Raw genomic sequence first — 21,897 nt, 5'->3', positions numbered from 1 at the left:
CAAGAAGCAGATTTATTAATATCCTTTGTAAAGAGTTTACAGAAAATGGATCATGGAAGGATGGTCACGTCCCAGGTCTCGAATGAGTTCCTGGGACAGGCCACCAAGTGAGGGTCCTTGGCTTCGTGCGGGAAAGAATTCAAGAGCAAGCCATAGTAAAGTGAAAGCAGGTTTATTGAGAGAGATACACATTCCACAGGCAGAATGTGATCCGTCTCAGAAGGCGAGTGGCCGTAGTTGATTTTTTTTTTTTTTTTTTGCGGCCATAGTTGATTTTATTGACTCTCATATAGCAAACAGGGTGTCTCACATTTAACAGATGCCTTCATAATCCCATTAACTAATGTAATTCAAGATGTATGATGAGTTACCAAAGACAAGTAAAATGCCTAATTCTGTTTTCCTTTCTCTGTGTGCCTTTCCAACAGAGCTCTCAACCCCACTGATATCAAGTGCTGAGGAGACTCATAGATCCGAGCACCAAGGATTCAGATCGGTCCTTGGCACATGGGTGTCAGCATCATCTACTAGCCAGTAGGATGGAGACCACACCCTTAAATTCCCAGGAGCTATCAGCATATAAGGATGGAGAAGATTGTCAAGGAAATGGTGTTCTACAGAAGGGTGTCCCTGCCCCTGGGGATAAGGCAGAGTCCGGCCAAATCTCGAATGGGTACTCAGCGGTTCCAAGCCCCAGTGCAGGAGACGACACTCAGCATTCCATCCCGGCTGCCACCACCGCCCTAGTGGCTGAGGTTCATCCAGGGGAACGGGAGACCTGGGGCAAGAAGATGGATTTCCTCCTCTCCGTCATTGGCTACGCTGTGGACCTGGGCAATGTCTGGCGCTTTCCCTACATCTGTTACCAGAATGGAGGGGGTCAGTATCATGGGCTGCAAGCAGAGGCTGTGACCCAGGGGTGGTCTGTAGATCCTCTTGGGAGGCCAGAGGATAAATCATGTCTTTTCTGTCTTGTTTAACTGATAATGCATCTGGGAACATGGTTGCTTAGACTTTCAAACTAGTCTAAAAGACAAATCTCCAGTAAGCCAAAACTTTAAGTCAGCATGTCTGCGGCTCTCTGGGTCATGAAGTTGAATGAAAGCTCTCCTGAACCTGACCTCACCAGATTTTCAGCATCATTAATGCTTCATCTGTGGAAGAGCCCCCTTCTCATCCCTGCATTATACAAGCCCTGCTCTCCTCCAAGTGAGACGTGGGGGAATGAGCATCAGCACTATGCTGAGTTCTTTCAGTCCTGCCGGCTGGTTCTGCTCAGAAGAGTCCAGAGAGCTTAGATCTGTGGAAGGAAGAATTGGGAAGTGGCTCCACGTTCCCAGACCCTGCTGGGTCTTTGGACCTGTGTGAGGGCAGAGACGGCATCAGCTCAAGTCCACAGTCTTAAGTTACAATCTGGGCATGATCCGTAGCTGAACCCAGCCACGTTAATGCCAGCCCCAAACCATATATGGATATGCCTTATAGGTCCTACAAGAGTGTTAGATTCTTGAGGCCAGAGACGATTTCTTATTCCTCCTACTATCCCTAATGCCTACAGAGCAGTTTATCAAAAATAGTAGCTGATTGTAGGCATAGATATGGGAGCCCCAGAGAGCAGAGCAGGGTGGAGGAGTGGGTAGGTATGGGGCCTCTGTTTTGACAATGGACTTGCTATCAGAATAGGAGAAGGACCAGAAGTGGGAGTCAAATCAGTTTGTTTGTTTATTTATTTATTTATAAAATTTATTTGGGTGCACCAGATCTTAGTTGCGGCATGTGGGCTCCTTAGTTGCAGCTCATGGGCTCCTTAGTTGTGGCTCACAGGTTCCTTAGTTGCGGCACGCATGTGGGATCTAGTTCCCTGACCAGGGATCGAATTTGCACCCCCTGCATTGGGAGCTTGGAGTCTTAACCACTGCACCACCAGGGGAGTCCCAGTCATTTATTTTGACAGGAGCTCTGGCAACAGATTTAGGAGGGCAACTAAAATGAGGTTTGAGGGATAATTCGTTTGTGTCCCCCTCATTTCCTCCATGACCTGACACAGAGTTGCCTGGATTTGCTGCATCTTTTAAGGACCTGGGTCCATTCAGCTGCAAAGGCTATTCCAAGAGGGTGGGGGGTGGAGGGAGTGCTGGGAAGCCCAGCGCTCCTGGCCTGGGAGGAGCAGAAGTTGGAATCATCTTATCTCCAGCTTGGGAGGACCCGCCTGTATGTAGCCTGAGCATTATATAAGGGGTTGGGTCACCGGTGATGTTTCCCCTACACTCATTCCCTACTGTAAAGCCAGTCAAGCAAACCCTTTGGACAAATGTCATCATGAGAACACAACATGGTTATTATTCTCAAGCCAGATTTACCCAGTGTGATTGTAAGTTAGATGAAACCTTTCTGAGTTGCACAGATTTCAGATTTCTAGGTTCAGAACACTTTATGGGAGGGAAAGTTGTCAGGGAAAAATCACAGCCGGCTCACCCTTTGGGCTGAAACTCAGGCTGCAGGTGAGCAATCCCCAGCATGGTGTACCCAAATTCTGCCTCAGCCACAAGAGCCAGGAGACACCAGCATCTCCAGTGATGCAGCAGTTCTGCACTTTCTCATTCTGTAGCAAACTACCTGCAAATTTCAGCCATACCTGCAAATCTGCCTCAGGAGGGAGCATTCTGGCTCCGTGGAGTTATGGAAATATAACCAAACATCAGTAGTCAAGTGTCTAGAGCCAAGGATACAGATGAACAAAGATACTAATTCAGTGATTTGCAGTAGTCAACAGACTATTGCAGCTGTTGTACAGGTTGTCACAGGAGATCTGTTCCAAGGGTCCCAAATGCTGGTCCATGTACTGGTTGCATCAGAATCACCTGGAGAGCTTAAAATAATCTTTGTTATACTCATACCTGAAGCTTCTGCTTCAGGAGGTCAGGGTGGGTGTGTGTTTTTAAGCTTACCAGTGATTATGATGAGTGGCTGGGTCTGGGAACCTCAGTTCTCCTCAACCCCGTCAGTTTCTAGTGGAAGAAAAAGAGGCCCAGAGAGAAGGGTCCTCCAGGCAGTTAGAAGTGGAACTGGTCCTAGGGCCCCTTCTGTTGACTCCCAGACCCAGTTTCCTTTCCACGTACTCTCTGCCTCCTCCCAAACCTCACTTCACTGTGGAGCTCTGTCTACTACTACTTTTGGCAAAGGACTAAGACCAGGGGAGCACCGTGTGAGGTCACTCAGGACAGGGTGGCTTCATGACTCTGGAGCATCAGATGGCTCTGTGTGTCCAGATCAGTTGGGCTGTCCTGGGTCAGATGTGGGCAGGGAGTGAAACTGTCTTTCATCTGCCTCAGGGGCATTCCTCCTACCCTACACTATCATGGCCGTTTTCGGGGGGATCCCGCTCTTCTACATGGAGCTCGCACTGGGCCAGTACCACCGAAATGGATGCATTTCGATATGGAGGAAAATCTGCCCAATTTTCAAAGGTAACGGAAAGGCTTGGGTGGGTGAGTGGGTCCTCCAAGGAAGTGATGATTTCTATCAATGGGTCGAGCTGGGGACCTTCTTCTGGAATCAGTTAGGCCTTAGGTATCCCTGGGAGATAACTTGAGTAATTAAGGTTTTGACTGCTCAAGCAGTATGAGATTGTTAAAAGCAAAATAGAATAAATGGCAATTAAAAGTAAACTAAATAGAAAAAGCATTAATAGCACATGTACACATTTTCTAAAACATGTAACCTTGCAAATACAAATAAGGAATCTACCATATTGCCACTTTTCCACTGTCTCCTGGAGTCTTTGGAGGATGAAATGAATGGCAGCCCCACCTTTACCCCTCACCTGGGCTGCAGTGCCTCCTATGCCCTGCTTAGCTGCTGGGCTGCCCTTGAAACTTGGCCTCCCTCACCCTCTCTCTCCCAGGGATCGGTTACGCCATCTGCATCATTGCCTTTTACATCGCCTCCTACTACAACACCATCATGGCCTGGGCGCTCTACTACCTCATCTCCTCTTTTGCGGCCCAGCTGCCCTGGACCAGCTGTAAGAACTCCTGGAACACTGGCAACTGCACTAACTACTTCTCCGAGGACAACATCACCTGGACACTCCATTCAACATCCCCTGCAGAAGAATTTTATACGTAAGTGCATGTAAGTGAGGGGGTGGCCTATTCGGGGCAGGCCACACCCCTGGGCTTTGGCTTCTTAGGAGGGAGGTGGGAGCCAGGGGCTCTTCACCTCTTGGCTGATGGATTTCTGAGAGATGAAGCTATCGGGGAGGGGGAGTAAACGTGAGTGAGGGAGTTGGGAGACTACCTTGAGTGCTCCACAGTCTGGGCCTCTGCGCCGTCCCCCTCTTTTCTGTTGTGCCCAGGCCAGTCCCTACCTTCACATTCCAAAATTATTCCCCTGCATCAAAACTGCCTTTCTTCCTGGGCCCTCCTTGCAGCCAGCTGTCATGTAAGCAAAGCCTCCCACTACTTCAATAGTTTGAAACTACGCAAAGAGTTTCTGGTTTCATGTATTCACTTAATACGTGGGATCTACCCTTTGGAAGAAGATGCCTGGAGTAGGTAGTTTTCTTTAATGCTGGAATTTCAGGCAATAGCAGCCCAAAGGGAGCTGTTTTGGGGTGGGGAAGGGACCCACTGCCCACACATACAAATCCTCATGCACCCAGAAGCCAGTCATGTTAGTCATTCGTTGGATCCCAGCCTAGGAAGGAGACCTGGAAGTCTGCTTTTGGGCCGAGCGCTCTTCCCAGGGTTGGTCGGCTTGACTGCCCTGTTCTCTCCTTCAGGATGGGCAGAGCCCCTCCCAGCTCTTCCCGAGGCTTGCTGACCACTTGATCCTTGCAGTGCTGTGTCCGTTTTTTTCTCTTGGCATCCTCCCAGAGGTATCACACACAGTATGCTCAGGTAACTGTTCAGACCACGTCACCGGCCCTTCTTTCTCATTCACTCAGGCGCCACGTCCTGCAGATCCACCGGTCAAAGGGGCTCCAGGACCTGGGGGGCATCAGCTGGCAGCTTGCCCTCTGCATCATGCTGATCTTCACTATTATCTACTTTAGCATCTGGAAAGGTGTCAAAACATCTGGCAAGGTGAGGAGGACTCTGGCTGCTGATCCAGGCCTACCAAGGGGCCCTGGAGGATCTAACTCAGAATTCAGTGGCCTGGATAGCCAGAGACAGGGGGACATGTTTTCCTTTACACCAAACACATTCCATGATTTTCAGTCTCTCGTCACCAAATCGGTTAGAAAATTCTAGAAATGGGTCAATCCCAAGAACCATTATATGATTTTTAAAAAATTCCTTTAACATGCTGGTAGTGTCATAACTAATAATAGTGGCAATAATTTACTGAAAACCCATCATGGACCATGTACAGTGTTTTGTATACACTGGCTACTTTGTCTCCTGCTAGGTATTTTCCCCATCTTACAGATGGGGAGTGGGTTTAGAGGTAGTTAGTACCAGCAAGCAGGGAATCAGATCCCTGTATGATTTTAAAGGCTGTGATCTTTCTGCCACCCTGCCTCCTAAAATTACAGAAAAAAAAGAGCTGGATCTTCTTTCTTGGAGGTTTTCAAGAATAAGACACCAGCATTCATGTGGTGATAACCTATGTTTCCTTCCTTACAGGTGGTTTGGGTAACAGCCACCTTCCCTTACATCATCCTTTCGATCCTGCTGGTGAGGGGGGCCACCCTCCCCGGAGCCTGGAGGGGAGTTCTCTTCTATTTGAAACCCAACTGGCAGAAACTCCTGGAGACAGGGGTAAGATAATGAGGAAAGCAGTGTGCACCTGTCTGTCTTTTTACTAACTGAAGCTAGTCCTCCGAATAGGACAGTAGGAACAACTGAAATTTGGGTTCAGCGGCAAGTCTGCAGTGATGCTTTAAACCAGAAATACAAGCATGAAAAGTACAGTTGAGGCCACTGCGTTGGCTTATGTCTAAGTGATAGGAAGAGAACTCACATTTGTTTGCACTTGGTATGTGGCCAGCCCTGGAAGGAGCCCTGAGAAGCCTGTTTTTTGCCTCTGCATGTAGCCACATGGAGGCATGAGGGCGCTGGCCCCACTGGTGCTCAGCGATGGCCTGGGTCTCAGCCCTGGCCCTTACCTCTGCTGTGTTGCAGGTGTGGGTGGATGCGGCCGCCCAGATCTTCTTCTCTCTCGGTCCTGGCTTTGGGGTCCTGCTGGCTTTTGCGAGCTACAACAAATTCAACAACAACTGTTACCAGTGAGTATCTGGGGCCCCCCAAGCAAAGCTTGAAAGTGGAGTGAGTGTAAGTCAGCTGGTCTGGAGGAAAGCAATCAAACCGATGGCCTCAAACCTGGCCAGGCTTAGGCCACGTTGACACTCTGACCCTCAGGGGTGCCACAGGTGCCTGACCACTCACCCAGACCATAGCCTCACCCAGGCCACTCGGGTTGAGAGAGGCTCAAGGCCACTTCCGTTTTGTGAGATTCTCTATATGTCAGGAAAAATTAAGAAATTCCAAAGCAGGTTTACAAAAATCACAACATACATTCAATGTTTAGATTTGACCTGTTAATGTATTTAACAACAAAAATTGTGATAATTTATTTATGTATATATACACAAAAAGAATAATGATTGAACTACTTTGACCAACATAGAATGCCATAATTTTTATGTCAAAATCTCATTTCAGAAATGTGACAAAACAGGGAGCATGGCGCCAATTATGATTTAAATATCACTCCTCATCTTTAGAGTTAACTTTGTCTTAATATTCTATCACAGATGGCAATGTCCAGCAGTCTGACTGTGCTATTCGTAAGATAATTATAGAATTATCTTTTTAAAAAAAAAGGAATTTACATGCACCCTAAGCAATGTGGCCTTGCATTGGGACACCAGCCTAAAGTTGTATGATGAGGTCCTCTTTTAAAAGTGTCAGGATCTTTGTGGCACTCTTATAACCTCATTGACACATAATGTCAAAAGTCTAAATCTGAGATCTTCACAAATGTAAGGCCAAGGCCTCCTCCTGGCCCCCGCTGCAACTCAGGCCCTGCTTCAGAGCAAGCCTTGTTTGAAATCCAGAGGTCTGTGCTGTGCTGGTTTACAACAAAATCATCTCTTAAAACCACCCCTGACTGCTGTTCTCCCCATGCCATGCGTGGTGATAACAGCAGCTTGTGCTTCAAGGTAATGCAACCCGTCTGAGAGGCTGGGCCCTGGGAGGAGGGGAGGAGACACACGGACAGGCTTGAAGTCCCTGTGAGCTCAGCCCACTCACCCTTGTCACAGCTGGAGACAGATGCTCCTTAGATTCCTGACTTGGAAATGTCTCAGGCCCCTTGGGTTTTCTGCTCCAGAGACGCCTTGGTGACCAGTGTGGTGAATTGCATGACGAGCTTCGTTTCAGGATTTGTCATCTTCACAGTGCTGGGGTATATGGCTGAGATGAGGAACGAAGATGTGTCTGAGGTGGCCAAAGATGCAGGTAGGACCTCGGGTTTTGTTTGGGTTCCTGGCTCCCACTGAATTGCTTTGCTGCTCTTTGGATCTTTACAAATATCTAACTTTTGCATTATTTCTAAATGTTCCTCTTAAAATTCTCAAAGGTTTTAGAGAAACTTACTGCCTTGGAAATTTCAACCCTTTCCATGGTGGTAATGGGGCTGGAAGTCCGCTGGCCTAGAGCCCGTGCTCCGCAGCAAGAGAAGCCACTGCAGTGAGAAGCCTGCTCGCTGCAACTAGAGAAAGTCCGCTCACAGCAACGACGACCCAACACAGCCTAAATAAATAAATAGATAGATAGCAATTCCTATTTAAAAAAAACAAAACAGAACAAAAAAAGTGTGTTTGGGTCCTGTGATGGGTCCAAGTCTAGTAAGCAAATGATTACTAATCCTTTGCAGAAAAATTAGATGTAGATGATATAGCACTCTACTGTACTGTAAGGTTTCATGGAAAAAGAGTGACAGACGTTGAAGAAGAGGTTATGGGATCTTGTGGATGGAGTCCCAGGGCTTTCTTGCAAACATACATCTGTCTTTAGCCCGACACGGTGCTCTGATGAACTCCATGCCCCAAACTAAGGGCGGCCTATCTAGTCCATGAGAGGTTGAAGACATGTCCCTCATACTATCAAAAAGGACTTCAAAATAGCTGGAGGTCTTTATTCCGAGGCCGCTATGATTCTTCTGAAATCAGTATAACATTTCCTACTGTTCCGGAGCTAAAGAGAGAGCTAAACGCTGTGAGACTTCAGAGATGTATCAATCCTCATGTTGAAAAAAAAAAAAAAAAACACTGAATTATTACATAGTGGACACTCTAATTCATGTGCTCAGCTTTGCTAGTCTTGAGGTCTCAGGTTTGTTTCGTTTCTCCATGTTGGTTGAGGGCGCACACTCTTCAAGGTGGATACTGTTCCCTTCCTGCCTCCCAGGATGTCCAGGTAGGATGGTGTGGGGTGTGAGGAAGCATTTGGTACATGTCCAACCCTGATTCACATGTAAGGTTTTGTGACAGGAATTGTAATTGTTGGTGTGGCCAAGTTTCTCCTGAGACATCTTTGTAGGGCAGGCCTCAGCGACAACCTCCTCCTCTTTCCCGCTCTGTCTCAGGCCCCAGCCTGCTCTTCATCACATATGCGGAAGCCATAGCCAACATGCCGGCATCCACGTTCTTTGCCATCATCTTCTTCCTGATGTTAATCACACTGGGCTTGGACAGCACGGTAAGTGAATGGGGAGGGAAATCCGGCTCTCGGGAGGAGGGAGAAGGGGGGGAGGAGGAGGGGAAGGAAGCTACCCATTCCTTCCCATCCTGGCCACCCCAGGCCATGTTGGCTGCTCCCTCTTGGTGCTCCCTCAGCCCCTGTTCACTTGGGTGCTTACTGCCCTCTAGTACATTAGAGGCATTAATGGGATGAGGGTAAAGTGCCAGGCACAGGCCAAGAGCTCAGCATATGTGAACTGTTGTGCACTGACTGTGCACTGTCCCTTGACCAGACTGGCAGCACCTGGAGGCCAGGGCAAGGTCACACTTGTGTCTCAGTGCCCTGCAGCCCAGCATTCATATCATTAGTGTGGAATGAGTCTCAGCTTTGAGTTGGCGTTTCTGGTGCAACCAAAGTCTCCCCGAGAGACCTCATGTAAAGAAGTCCTGTCCATGTGCTATACTTTCTTTCCTTGATGTCCTTAGGAATGGGTTCTAAATGACGGGGTAAAACGGAGATATGTTTCCAGTGAGGGCCGGTGAGTAGGGGGAACTGGTCACGGTCAGCTTGACAGGTCACTTGGCAATCTAACCCCTCCCTTCTGTTCACTGTCCTAGAGGTAGCAGATTTGTCCCAAAGTCTACACAGTGACCATTTGTGTGCCCCTCTCAGTTTGCAGGCTTGGAGGGGGTGATCACAGCCGTGCTGGATGAGTTTCCACACATCTGGTCCAAGCGCCGGGAGTGGTTTGTGCTCAGCGTGGTCATTACCTGCTTCTTTGGATCCCTGATCACCCTGACTTTTGTGAGTACCACAACCCTAAACTTAGAGTGAGCCTCCCCTAGGGCAACAGAATGTTACAAGAAGCTGTTCCTTTCCATCCTACATGGTGCCCTGGCTTTGGGGCCAAAGGGAGAGAAGTTGTCACTGCTGTTAAAAAGTTAGTCATCAAGGAGAAGAAGAAAAGTTGTTTCTAGTGGCATCTGTCTAAAGAATCTGGGCGTGGTATCTGGAGGCTCAGCATTTTACAGCAAATCCAACTAGATTTAAGGCTTGACAGACTATCTGGAGGAAAACTAAGATGTGCCTTTTCAGTCTATTTCCAGTCCTTAGGGCTGCTTTCATAGGAATAGTGCCCTGATGTCCTGATATGCTGAACATCTGGAGGCTGGCATCTCATATTTGTAATGTCACTTCGTCTCCTCCAGAGAATTTGTAATGGTAAAGAATTTAGACCTTCTCCAGTGATATGATTTTTTTTTTGGGGGGGTAGCTAAGGCAAATACTGTCAAACTGTAAATCAGGCATCAGATAGTACCCATAGGCATTGTAGGCGTGTATCCTTCTGACTCAAGGCAGATTTTGTAGATAAACATCTTCAAGCCGTGACCCCAATGGCTCTGGAGCTTCAGCAGGGTTGTGGGGCCCTGAGTAGGACCCAAGGGATTTGTGAGTTAGGACAGAGGCAAAACCATGACCACTGGGCCCGGTGTGTCTGGTATTGTAGATTTTCTGGGGTAGAATACACAGTAGGTATTCAGTAAATTGAAGAAAGTTGAAAACAGATCCAGAGGCGCTTTTGAGTTTGTCTCTTAAAGCTTAGTGGGGAGTGGAAACAAGACGAGAGTGACCTGTAGGGCGGGAAGAGGTGTGTCTGATGGGATGAAATCTTGCCCACCTGCCAAGGCCAGTCCAAGAAGTAGGCTCTGGGACACTTATGTTAGATCCAAGGTGAGAATTTTCCAGAATTATCCTAAGTTAAGAAGTTCTTTTTGCTCCTGTCGTAAAGAGGAGGCAGTGCCTCAGAGGGCCTTTAACCAGGTTTGTGGTCTCATTTCCAGGGAGGGGCCTACGTGGTGAAGCTGCTGGAGGAGTTTGCCACGGGACCCGCAGTGCTCACTGTTGCCCTGATAGAAGCAATTGCTGTGTGTTGGTTCTATGGTAAGATGCTCCCTTCCACTAGCCACGATCCTTCCTACACCAGCCCATGTAGCCACCAGAATACAGAAGGGCTGATGTCGTCAGGGAAAAGCAGGCCAGTGTACAAGACGTCACCTCCTGCATCCCTTCTTCAAAAACAGGTCATCACTTCCTCCACACTCTATGCAACAGATTGCCTGCACTCCTGGGAGGACGTTTTTTTCTTCTGAGTTTATATGTTTACCCAGTGGAGACAGGCTGAAGTGGTTCCCTATAGCTCATCCACAGTGGTTGCTTAAGATCCCGACAGGCTCTAAGAATTGGACAGACAACAAAGAACTAGTGCACAGTGAATGCATTTGCAGAGTGTACAATATTCTGCTGTTACATAGAGTGGCCCCACTTTAAATTTCACAAACGAGCACTCCCTCCAGAGCCCTGAGACAGAGTTTAGGAGCTTATCTTCTAGGGAAGAGGCAAGAATGTTCCTGTTTGTTTGGATTATCTGTCTTGGTAAAGCCTCCAATTTACACCGCCCCCCTGATCGTGGGATGGAATCTGATAAGGGTGAAACCACCAGGAGCGGAGAGAGAGAGAGCTGACACAGGTTCATGGGCAGGGATCCCAAGAGCCCCTGGGCGAGGATGAGGAGGGCACAGGCAATGGAAATGAAGAAAACCAAGTTCAGAGATGCCTTTCTTCATCTTTAAAATCAAGACGTGATGATTTCATTCTGAAAATATTTTCCTAGTTTCTATGATAGCAGAACAGCTTTAACATGTGTGTCATTGCACATAATATAAAGGGGGGGGCCCACATTTTGAGTTGCATGTGAGCCCTTTTTTTTTTTTTTGAAAGAAGTCCTCCCCACCTCCTCAGCACTTCGGAGGACCAAGTTCAAGGTGTGTGATGTTACAGACCTGCTGGGCACTTTCAGGGAAGCAACTGCAGAGCACCCTTCCTTCCCCTTGTCGATTTCTCCCCCGAGTCCTCACTTCCATGCCAGTTACTTTGTAGAGAAGAACCTTGATCTTGATCTGACATATGAATGAGCAATAGTGTGGTTAAAATTTTCTCTTGAAAGTTTCCAGCATATGGTCAGAGTCAGTCTCTGTTAAGTGAGTTCACCATTTTTAGACAAAATTCCACTTCCTTTTCTACAGTAATGATAAAATCAGATATATGCTGAAACCCTAGAAAGGCAGTGTGGGCACCAAGAGAGGGCTTTAGGTCCCTCCCCAGATGTCCACCAATCCTCCCACTCTGTGTAGAAAGAGCTTTGCTTACTGTAACGTGCATTTTTGTGACAAGTCCCCCATCTCACTTTCAGACCAGATTGGTGCCCCCGAGCCCCTCCTTTGGAGAAACTCCAGAGCTGCTACTCTCTCTGAGAGTCAAGGGATAGGAGGACAGTCTAGTTCCTCTCTCAGTCAGTCAGTCTCGTTCTCTTTCGGATGATTTTAGGCATCAATCAGTTCTGCAGTGATGTGAAGGAAATGCTTGGCTTCAGCCCTGGATGGTTTTGGAGGATCTGCTGGGTAGCCATCAGCCCTCTGTTTCTCCTGGTGAGTTGTCATTTCCCTTCTCCTTCTTGCCCTGGAGAAAGATTCACCCTCAAACAAACACTCATAAAAAAATAAATTTTATCGAAGTGTACCATATATATACAGAAAAGTGTGCAAATCATAAGTGTACATCTCAGTGAAATTCTATAAATTGAGCACCATTTTGTAGCTAAAACCATACCAAGAAACAAACACATGACCAGTACTTCACAAGCCCCTCTTGTGCCCCCTCCCAGTCACTGTGCCCCCATAGTTAACCACTCTTCTGGTTTCTGTCACATTATTTCATCCCTCCCCTGCTCCGTGATAATGACACATAACGTTCATTGAGCAGTAAGTGCCAGGCCAGACTTTACGCTAAACTTAACACCCATTGCTGTTTCAACTGTCACAACAATTCTATTAAGTAGAGTTCTAGTTCCCCATTTCACAGTTTCAGAGAAATTGAGGCTTAGGGTCCAAGGTCACATGACAAGAACTGTTCAAGGCCGGGGAAGTATTTACTGTGCTGCTCATGAAGGACCTAACAAGGGTCCTAGTAATTCTGTATTCATTTTCTTAAAGACCACCCCCACCCCCCACCAGGTTTCTCAGGTGTAGATCTGAGTCAAAAGTAGAATCCATTCATTGTAGAATGAGAGAGCTCAGCTCCAAGGGTTGCCTGTTTGCCAGGACGTGTTCAGTGCTGACTCCATCCTTGCTGCGTGTGCCCCTACGTCCCTCCTGGTACCCGTCTGAAGGAGATGTTTGCCCAAAGATGGATAAGCACCCTGCTAACATCCCAAGTGCACTGTGAGGTAGCCTGGGGTAAAGTGACTCTGTGCACATCACCAGGGATTACTCTCAGTTCTTTCATTTATCTGTAACTTGATTTGGGGTGGGGGGAGCTTTTTGATCTTTTAGAGCCAGAGACTGTTCCTTCAGTCCAGCTCCAGCTTATTAGGATATCTGGACCATCCATTTCATCTTACGACATGTATGCAGCTGTGCCTTCCTCTTCTTTCAAAACAACCCTTTTTGCATTCTATTTTGACTTTCTCGGGATAGTTCTTTATTTTTTGTGCTTTTCTGTAACTGCATATCTCTATGTTAACCTATAAGATGGACAGTGTGCTCATTCTTGCCTCCATAATGCTGCACGTGTCTCTCTCTACCCCAGAATCCCTCCTTGACTTCCATTCCCCTGGACCCTGGAGGTTTCCAGAACCAAAGCCAACCTTTGCCCCAAGCAGCAGATACTCTCAGGGCCTGGGGGCTCTGGTGTGTGCTGTGCGCTCCAGTGTTCCTCTACATCTCCGCCTGGTAGTTCCTTATTACCTTGTCAGCTCACTGTTGCTTTTTGGTAAATTTAAAACAATGTATTTTTAAATCCAGAAATTTTAGTTGTTTTCAGTGAGAGGGTTGGTCTGGATCACTAGTCTGCCATTACTAGAAGCAGAAGTCCTGACATAAATGGGTTATTATATTGTTACCAGTGCTTCTTGATAATCTACTTAAATCTTTTCATTTGTTTTTCAAAGGAAGGAGAGATATTGGATTAGTTCCCTGAGGGAAGAAGCCATGTTTGTTTGTTTGTCTACTTTCATATTCTCCACACAGGGAGGGAATGATGTTCAGGGCTGAGACTCAGGAAAGGCAAGCAAGGCACTCATCCTGGACGTAAAATTTCCGGGGGTACCAAAAAAACTCAGTAGTCAAGATAAATACTACTTTTTTTTTTTTTTTGGCTGCATCGCGCAGCTTGTGGGATCTTAGTTCCCTGACCAGGGATCGAACCCTTGCTCCCTGCAGTGGAAGCATGGAGTCTTAACCACTGGACTACCAGGGAAGTCCCGATAAATACTATTTTTATGCAGTAGTTTTTAAAAATCAAAATTAATGCAAAAAAAAAATCCCTGATGAACAAAATACCAACGTTTTAAATAAACACAGGATCCAACCATATACTTGCATGTCTCACTTCACTCACCTTGCCCTAATCTGGCCCTGTCAGAGCTTGTCTTTTTAAAGTATTGCACTAAAATATTATATTATTATTATTTCTTGATTACTGAAATTTTGACATCCTCTTAAATGTTGTGCCCAAGGTGAATGTCTCATATGCCTTACCCGAGTCCTGGCCCCAGGCTTTTAGTAGTTTCATTTCTGTGGTTGTCTGGCAAACTGGGTGAACTCTTGGTGTACAGCCAATGAGTTTCCGTGCCCAGCAAAACCCAGGTACAGATCTGGGTTCAGGGACATGACATAATTCCTGTGATGTTCACTCTACTCACTTCCTCTAAAGGCAAGTGCTCCAGGGCCCAATTAAGAGGAGGCAAATCTGTCTTCCACTTCTGGGTTTACTTAACAGATCCCCTGCTGTGGGCTGGGCTTTTTAAAGCTGCTTTAGGTAAACAACGAGTAGCTTACTAAAAATATTCTTTTTCACTGAAGCCAAGTTATAAAGAAGAAAAATATCGTATATGAGCAAGAGGAAGTGGGGATGTGCGAGGGGGTGTCTGGAGCAATACTTAGTGGCCACAATGAGAGCTTGAGACCTCCCTGAACTGCATTAGGTTTCACACACCTGACATCAAGATGAGACGAGTTACAGCAGGGATGGCTCCTAACCAGACCCCACCTTTCCCTGTTTCAAAATTACCTTTCTTAGTAGCCGGGTCTGGGGCTGAGGAGAGTCTGTCCAGAGAAAGGTTTGCGATTGGCTGGGCTCCTGTTTTGAAAGCTTCCTCCTGGACTTAGGATAACACTGTTCTGAAGATGAATGTGTGTTTAACAATTTCCCATTTTATTATCTGAAGAGAAAGAAAAAAAAGATATAAATAGATGTTTAAGCCCACAAATAATTTACATTACTGTCTTCTTTATGACTATGAAATAATAAGATAAAATTAAATCAAGAGCAATAACGATTTCAGCACAGCGGTTACTAGGCAAAAACTGGTATTTACGCTGTCTCTGGAAACCAAACTGAAATAAGAAAACTCATAAACCGAGTGTTGGGAGCACACCATGGAATTTTTCTTGGTCGGAATCTTCACTGAATTTTCACGTAAAAAGGGTACTGAGCTGCTTTTTCTTTCCATTATTCCTTTCATTACAAGGGCCTGTGGCAGGCAGTCATTTATTGTCAAGATGCCTCACGGCAGAGCCATCCTTGTTGAAATCCCAGTTCTTAGCCTGGGGTTAATGCAAGGAAAGGGGGGAGAAGGAGAACTTACCTAGGACCCTGAGTCTTCTCCAGGTCTTGAGAACCTTATTATGTCTCCTGGACCTAGGTGCCTTCCATCTTACCAAAAACAATCACCGCAGAGAAACGCAGGAGGAAATGAAAACAAAGCAGAAAGAAATATGAAGCCCTAGGACTGGCAGGAGCTGTGGAGAGGTCTCCCAGTTTATTCCTCCACTGTCTCACAAATCGGGGCCTAAACCACTCCTGATGGATGCCAGTCTCTTCTCCTTTGCCCTGAAAGGGGCGCTGTAACCCCCCTAAATAACCTTCTGAGGCCTTGGCATCCCCACTGTAGGGGCTGAGGTGGGGGGTAGGGAGGAAAATCAAGATAAGCCCCTAACGGCTTCATTGTTGGCAGCTGAGGCACAGAAATTAGCGACTTCTTTGTGTCAGAGTTCAGTCTAGGATATATAACACTTAGGCAATTTCCTGAAAGTGTCTTAGCTTTAGTGTTCAGTGTTTGTGGTATCCAGACTGTCTCTGTGTGGATATCGTGAAGATTTTTTAATGTTTCTTGGAATTTCTGTTTTAGTTCATCATTTGCAGTTTTTTGATGAGCCCACCACAGCTACGACTTTTTCAGTATAATTATCCTCAGTGGAGCATCATCCTGGGTTACTGCATAGGAACCTCATCTTTCATCTGCATCCCGATGTATATAACTTATCGGCTGATCATCACTCCAGGGACACTTAAGGAGGTATGTGCTAGTGTGCGTGTGTGTTCAGATTGGTAACTGTTTGTGGAGAAAAGGGTTCTCTTCTTATGCTCTATTCAAAGGATATAAGTCCACCACAAGAATTCACCAGGAGGCTCTTAGTCTTATATAATTATATAACTATACCATCGTGTAGCCTCTAATAGCTGCCACTGTCACCTTAAGGCATCTCCCATAAGCCTCAAGTACAAAGGTGAAAGAGTGAGCTGGCCATTTGGATGCACCATAGCACACAGCTTGGTGTATAGCATTCTAAACATATCAGAAAACTGCTTTGCCTCCTGCATGGCATTGGGCATGGACATCAGATCAGTGGTGTCTGGAGCAATAACGCAAATTTGATTCAAGTGGATTTAAATTAAATCCACTTGGTTTAAGTGGAGATTATGATGGAAAATGTCTGTGGTCATTTTCTAACAGCAGTGTGACAAGGGCCGTTTTGAAAATCATCACTAAATAAGGGTGTTGCAACAATATCGTAGTTTTAGTTCAAGTCACTGGAGTGAAAAAAAAAGTTGCCATTTTAGCAAGATTCATGTCAGTAAATGAATAATGTGCTGTAAAAATTTCAATAACAGAATCTTACAATTTGTATAAGATTGTATATATTTTAAAGCATCTTCATGTAGACTATTTTATTTTGTTATCAAAATACTTTGTGAGGTGGATGGGCAGGTATCATTAGCAGACAAAGATACTGAGTCTGGGAATAATGCTGCTCATAGTTTCCTTATTTCAGTGACTTGTCCAGGGATACACAGTACAGGGAGGCTCAGAATCCAAGTCTTCTGGTTTTTGGTCCAATGCTCTTTCATGTTTAGGTGCAGCTTCTCTTTTGTGTCCTCAGGGTACTAATAGTTTGCTAATGTAGAAATTGGCTCTAGAGGTTAGGGAGAGATGAGTTGCCCCTTTTCATCCTGTACTGCCAGAGTTAGTGTTTAGGCTGCCAGGATTCCCAGCAATGTTACAATTGAAAATGCTTGGGTCATTACTTGTTTGGTTGTGTTTCTTGCCATAGTAAGGTTACTGTGGCAGTAGAGCCTGAAGGAGTGGCCACTTATAAGTCTGTGGGTGGGTGCTTTTGTAGGAGACAAGCTCAAAGGTGAAGAGTGGTATTTGGGGGAAAGCTAGAGGGACTGTGCTCTATAATGACGTGAGAGCATAGGTGGGCTAGTCTATGGGCTCTTAGAAGCAAAATTTAAATATCAGATCATCACACTCATCTTCCTAAAACATTTCACAAGAAACATGAAGCAAGAGAACATGAGGCCATTAAACAAACATCATCTCTTTTCTAAGAACTGAGATTGCTTCTTTTTCCAAACAGAAAGACTGAATTCTAGGTGAACAGAATTAGTAATTCTGCAAGGAGTTACTAATTTCCTACACCCAAAACAGTCCTATCACAACCTCATTCCTCCCAAAGGGGCTTGGACTCTGGTGTTGCCTGAAATACTCGCTCAGACCAGAGTCATTGTACTTGCTCCTTCAGGTTGTCCTTTATGGCAGTCATGATAGTCCACTGGCCCAGCTGACTCAAACCCAGAGGCCAAGGTCGGGGGTGGGAACTCTAGTTAGGTTAATAAATTTCAGTATTCTTTGGTCACAGACTGTACCTCAAGTCTTGATCATCTTTCTTGCAAATTCCCCCTGTTGGCCACAAGGAAATGCTACCCAAAGGTGTATAATTAACAGAGCTCAGATCCATTAGTAGTAGAGGTAAGGCCGATTGCAGGGTCATGTTTGTCATAGGCCACCAGATGGGAAACAGTGGGTTACCAGGAAGCATCATGATATAGCTGGTCAAGGGGGCCTAGGAGGGAAAAGACTATGGCAAGTCATTTACCTGCTCTGGGCCTTAGTTTCTTCATCTTTAAAATGTGCTCACTGAATTGGATTAACATTTCCAAAGTATGCTTTAAGGAGTAGTAGTAGTTCCGTGGGATATCAATAAGTGTTACTGCTGGGGGAAAAAGGTTACGTGGTCAAATAATTTTGGAGAATGCTGGATTAAGGCAAGGTAAATAGGTCTCTTTACTACAGGATTTCTCAAAAGCCTTAACATGCCTATGTGCATGCTTAATTTCTGAGAAGAATAAAGCATGCCATGTTTTTGCCAAGCACCCCAAGGGACTAAAATTTTTTTGTGAATACCAGACTTGACGGTCTGTAACATTCTATCTATGAGGGAGAGAGAACTCATATAAAATTTTGGTATGGTTAAAAAGAAAAAAAAAAGGTAAAATTCTTAACTCTTCTGGGCCCTAGCCATATACAAGGCTACAGTTTGTGGAGTGAGCCACCACTTGCTCACCTGTGATTTGGAGGCTATCATGTGCATCTGCAACCTGGAAGTCTCAAGGTTGGAGTCATCAACTGGATTAGGTCACTGCCCCCAGAAGCCCCTAGTAATCTGCACAAAGACACTGGGAAGATGGTCCCTAATAAGTTAGCATTCATGAAGATGGCAACAGTGATCCATTGCTTAGATGACTGCCTTGCAGAAGGCCAGGGACTGGCAAATTTTGAGAGCAATAGTAATGTGGCAACTGGAATGCTGCTGAAATACGGAAGACGAAGGTGGACCTGGCATTTTGGGAGATCAGCAGCCAGAAGGGCAGGAGAATGGGCAGGTGGGGGTAGGGCACAAAAGCCAAATGTTCTACTTTACAGTGTTGTTCACTGTGGGTCTTGCCTCTACCCTACATCTGACTGCTCTTCTCTCTCTGCACAGCAGAGCTCCACTGAAGACTAGTTAGAGTGATGTGTCCAGTTCCCAATTAGCAAGGCCTAATTCTCCTTAAGCAGTTATGGGTTACAGATTCATCTATGGGAAAGGATGGTTTGTGAAATTTTGCTTTCTATGACTTGACATGTCCAGGTAGTTGATGAGCACTGCAGCAACTCGTTTTCAAATGGATTTCCAGTGTGAGATTTTAGTTCTTGAATATTAAGGTCATTAGGAACACAACAGGTACAATTTTGTGAACTTCATTACCTATGAGAATGGGAACTTTTAAAATTCCATAGGCCCTGCTCCCTAAAGAAGAATCAACCCCCAGAACCAGGAAATAAAAATGACTGAAGGGGACTACATACTTTTTCAATCCAAAATAAAAAGGATAAGTAGCAGAGCTTCACCTAAAATCAATAAATCAAAATATGCTTTCAGATCCAATTTTGCCTTGCTCACCATATGTACAGACTTTTGGCATCAAAGATTTTACTGAGCAACTTACTTACTTAACAAAGATTTTTTTCTAAACTTCTGCAGTGCTCCCCACATCCCTGAGCTGCTTCGTGTCACTGATGCTAAGTTTTGCAAGGCAGGCTGTATATCTCATACCCAAGCCCAAGCATATTTCAGATCTGTCCCAAAGCTTCTGAGTACCTCAGCTGTTTCTAAAGTAAAAATTCTCAGCCTTTTCCCTGTGCTAAGTTCTACGTCAACATGAGATTGCTTTAGGAATGATGATTTAAATGGGCACATCTTTTAAAATTTAATTATGTAATAATTTGCACCCTTGTATGAACTAACCAGTGCTCCTTTACAGGTAAATTCATTAAATCAGTAACATCCTGGCTGTTACAGTGGCTGATGGCACTGTGCACTGTGCCTGTAGCATGTATGCGGGCACAAGGAGCATGGCTGAGGTGGGGGGAGCCAGAATCCAGAGCTCATTCTGCTCCCCAAGCCCTGTGGGCCACATGAAGCCTCCTCTGACAAGAGAAAAGGATGCCCTTTCCCAGGCCATCAAAGGCATGTTACAGGCCAGCAGAGGTTCTATTGAAGGTCCATCATTTCTCCCATTAGTGTTATGATGACTTTCTTAATTAGTTTACAGATGCTTATATAGTTCCTGAATACGCCATTTTTACCCATATTTGAGAATAAATTGCGGATTCCTTTCTTAAGGAAAGTCAGTAAGAGTATTCCAATTTACTATTAAATGCCATTTAAATGCTACTTAACCTTTGTTTTAATATTAATATTGAAAAAAATTTTAAACTGTTAAATTATAAGAATATTTATAACATCATGTTTTCTTCCTAACAGCGTCTTATTAAAGGTATCACTCCAGAAACACCGACAGAAATTCCCTGTGGGGATATCCACTTGAATGCTGTGTAAAACATCAATGAAAGGAAAATGGCTTCCCAACAAGCTCTTCCTCCAGTTCTGACAAGTCACACCTTGCCTTCTCCCTCTAAGTCGATGAGTTGCCAGCTAAGCCTGCCGATGGAAGGGCCTTCTTCATAGAGACACAGTCCCAAAAGACTATGGTGCCCAGACTCTTATGGCCTCTAGCCACTTCTTTCTGTGAAATCTCCCAGGCATGTTATCATGTTAGACTCTGTGATGCAGCTGAAGTGGACTGCTTTGGATGTGTGAGGGTGTGTATGGAGGTGATGAAAACCACCATATCGTCAGTTAGGATTAGGTTTAGGATCAAGTCTGTGAAAGTCTCCTGTATCATTCCTTGTTACGATCATCAGTATCTAACATCGTTTGCTTCCAAAGGTTTCACTGTTCATGAATGCATAAACCATTTAGGAGAAAACAGGGATACTGTCTTGCTAGCCATATATTTCCTGAGTAGCATAGAATTCTATAGCTGGAATCTACTAGAACCCTGTAACCTGTGTGCTGCTCTGGAGTCAGGAGAGGAAGATGTAAGAAGCTAAGCTGAAAAATAATGTGTACGTGTGAGCATGTGTGTCTGTGTATACTGTTGTTCCAGTGTATCCCTATCTCTATTCTAATACTTTGGGCCCGTTACAAACTATATGAATTTCCTCTAGTTTTTCTTACATTAACAAATTCCACCTACTGAAATTTGTATGTATGTTATTATTTGAAGGGTATAATTACTACAACATGCTCTGCCACCTGCTCCTTTTCCAATGACACTACTTTAGCCCATACATCTTCCTTTATGGGCCATGCTTTAGTATTTCCTGCACTTCACTGCCATCTTCCTGTCTCTCTCTGCTAAACATTCAGGATAATGTTCCACAGGCAAATCTGGCCTATTTCATTAGTCACTGTGGCTTGGCTATGAACTACTTTGAAGATGAATATTGATAAATGCATCTTCAGTGTTCAGTTGACTATCTGGTTTAAGCTCTGTCTACTTCAAATGACTCCGTTTAACCATTAAGGTTACTTGGCTTTGTAAAGAGTGGATAAATCAAATTTTCACAGGGTGTAGAGATCTGGTACCCTGACCTAAACCAAGGTCATCCTCAACCCAAAAGTAATTGGAGAGTCTGGGTTAGCCTTAAATGCACCTCCTCCCAACCCCTTGACCCTTCCTGGTTGGCTACCAGGATAGTGAGCCCTCCAGATAATATTCAAGACTGAGTCTAAGTAAGCCTGATTGGAAAAGGGTCAGTTAAGTGAATAACCTTACACGCCACATAAAACCCTTAATACAGATCAAGTATATTTGACCTTCAGTGGCTTGGGACTCTCAGATGCATAGGTAGAGAAGCAAATTTTACCTTGTAGTGTGAGATTTCCTTACCAAAATCTTAAAGGGAGTAAAGCCTAGTCAATGATAAAAGGACTCAATGATCTGGCCCCATATCACATCAGTCCTCTGTATAAATCTAACTTAATCCTAACAACCTTATAGAAAGAAGATCCATATAGCAGAGGCCTAGTTTAATCTAATTATAGAGCTTCCTCCCTTGGCTTCCTTTCCCCAACACTATTCCCTGGCCATCTTCCTGTATTCCCCCTACATTCTTCTATTTCTGATTCTTTGCTTT

At 45.2% G+C, this 21,897-nt stretch overlaps 1 protein-coding gene across 1 annotated transcript; it reads left to right on the top strand.

The window, feature by feature from the left end:
* Nucleotides 1-539: 539 nt before the first annotated feature.
* SLC6A4 (solute carrier family 6 member 4) lies at nucleotides 540-20,882 on the top strand. The gene is made up of 13 exons (XM_059907112.1): nucleotides 540-879; nucleotides 3,333-3,467; nucleotides 3,905-4,124; nucleotides 4,949-5,087; nucleotides 5,631-5,765; nucleotides 6,129-6,232; nucleotides 7,339-7,466; nucleotides 8,596-8,708; nucleotides 9,363-9,494; nucleotides 10,532-10,631; nucleotides 12,075-12,175; nucleotides 15,937-16,104; nucleotides 20,180-20,882. The coding sequence occupies exons 1-13, from the start codon at nucleotides 540-542 to the stop codon at nucleotides 20,252-20,254; spliced, it is 1,890 nt and encodes a 629-aa protein (XP_059763095.1). The 3' UTR covers nucleotides 20,255-20,882.
* Nucleotides 20,883-21,897: the final 1,015 nt, after the last annotated feature.

This window comes from Balaenoptera ricei, chromosome 20, assembly GCF_028023285.1.
Source record: "Balaenoptera ricei isolate mBalRic1 chromosome 20, mBalRic1.hap2, whole genome shotgun sequence".
Lineage (NCBI taxonomy): Eukaryota > Metazoa > Chordata > Mammalia > Artiodactyla > Balaenopteridae > Balaenoptera > Balaenoptera ricei.
Note: the sequence above shows the minus strand (reverse complement) of the source record. Positions and strands in the feature narration are given on the sequence as shown.

What these genes read in the sequence shown, in the direction of transcription:
- SLC6A4 (XM_059907112.1), top strand. Translation starts at nt 540, where the DNA reads ATGGAGACCACACCCTTAAATTCCCAGGAGCTATCAGCATATAAGGAT. An exon ending in CCCTGATCACCCTGACTTTT is followed by an intron (nt 9,495 to 10,531) that starts GTGAGTACCACA and finishes TCTCATTTCCAG; the next exon opens with GGAGGGGCCTACGTGGTGAA. An exon ending in TCAGCCCTCTGTTTCTCCTG is followed by an intron (nt 12,176 to 15,936) that starts GTGAGTTGTCAT and finishes TTTCTGTTTTAG; the next exon opens with TTCATCATTTGCAGTTTTTT.